This window comes from Diabrotica undecimpunctata, chromosome 9, assembly GCF_040954645.1.
Source record: "Diabrotica undecimpunctata isolate CICGRU chromosome 9, icDiaUnde3, whole genome shotgun sequence".
NCBI lineage: Eukaryota > Metazoa > Arthropoda > Insecta > Coleoptera > Chrysomelidae > Diabrotica > Diabrotica undecimpunctata.
This window is the reverse complement of record NC_092811.1, coordinates 19,029,131-19,030,485: the sequence shown is the minus strand read 5'-3', so window position 1 is coordinate 19,030,485 and position 1,355 is coordinate 19,029,131. Positions and strand designations below refer to the sequence as shown.

At 35.4% G+C, this 1,355-nt stretch overlaps 1 protein-coding gene across 1 annotated transcript; it reads left to right on the top strand.

The window, feature by feature from the left end:
- The first annotated feature begins 235 nt into the window (after window positions 1–235).
- LOC140450452 (uncharacterized) lies at window positions 236–799 on the top strand. Its single transcript, XM_072544094.1, has one exon. It carries the CDS (start codon window positions 236–238, stop codon window positions 797–799), a length of 564 nt encoding a protein of 187 aa, XP_072400195.1.
- Window positions 800–1,355: the final 556 nt, after the last annotated feature.

The following is a 1,355-nucleotide window of genomic DNA, read 5'->3' as shown; positions in this document are numbered from 1 at the left end:
ACTAGAACTAAAGTAAGAATCATGGCCTTTAATTTAGCTCAGCGATTAGGAATCCCAAATCAATTTATCGTAGAAGAAGGGAAATTTTTAAATTCATAAATCTGATACAAGCGTTACTTATTGTCTACTTTTAGTTAAAGCTGGTAAAAAATGGTTAGGATTTTTTTTTGAAACGAAGACCTAAAATTTCAATTAGAAAAAATGAGATAACTACTTTTCTGATCTCGAGAGAATTATGACCGAATATAATTTTTATGATAAACCCGGACAAATATTTAATACTGACGAAACAGGATTACGACTGAATACTAGAGCCGGTCAAGTTCTAGCAGAAAAAGGTTCAAAATGTGTTCCTAGCGTAAGCCCTAGCGAAAAAGGTGAAACGATCAGTGTAATAGCTTGCTGTAGTGCAGAAGAGATTTTCTTGCCCCCATATTGCATTTTTAAGGGGAAAAATAAAAAAGACGAGTGGCATTATGGTATGCCACCGGATTCCAAGATTAGGACGTCGAAAAAATCAGCATTAGTTAATAATGACATTTTCTTAGAATGGTTACAAACACACTTTTTGCCGAGAAAGCCTCCAGGTAAAACCTTATTAATATTAGATGGCCACACATCCCATACGATTAACCTAGATCTACTAGAATTTGCAGACCAAAACGAAATAATTTTATTTTGTTTGCCATCCCACACAACACATTACCTACAGCCTCTGGATCGTGCTTTTTTTAAGTCACTTAAAAGCAACTTTTATGCTGAATGCCGTTTTATGGTACAAACGCCTTTAGTTTGGTGAACTCTTAGGTCGAGCATAAGGAAACTCAGCAACTGTCCAAACTGCGGCTTCTGCATTTAAATCCACGGGATTTATCTGCTTAATCCATTAATAAACCCAGAATATGTATTTTTGACAAACATCCCATCAGAAACGAAAACAATGAATTTTTCGGTTAGATCAGAATCTCCTCAACCAGGTGTCTCTGAAATCAGTGGTAAAAAATTCTTGCACGGTAGCCCAAACAACTCATCAATTACTGATGAAGATATAACTCACGGAAAGGCTCTTAATGAGGTAATGCCCGTGCCTGTTTTACCAGCAGAAGTAAAGAGAGTTCGTAAAAAAATAACTGGAGAGATTACTCCTCAAGATTTTAATAAAATGAATAAGGATGCCTTGATTAAAAACAGCTCAAAACCTATAAAAAAAAACAAAAACGTAAGAGAAAGCCAAGCGAATCGTCACTATTTGAAGATGTTGCTCTAAACGACACTAGTGGTGATGATATAAAAATAAATACTGGCTTCGCTAATCTCTGTAGCAAGTGCGAAAAGTCTCTTGGTATTAAAAAGAA

What these genes read in the sequence shown, in the direction of transcription:
- LOC140450452 (XM_072544094.1), top strand. Translation starts at nt 236, where the DNA reads ATGACCGAATATAATTTTTATGATAAACCCGGACAAATATTTAATACT.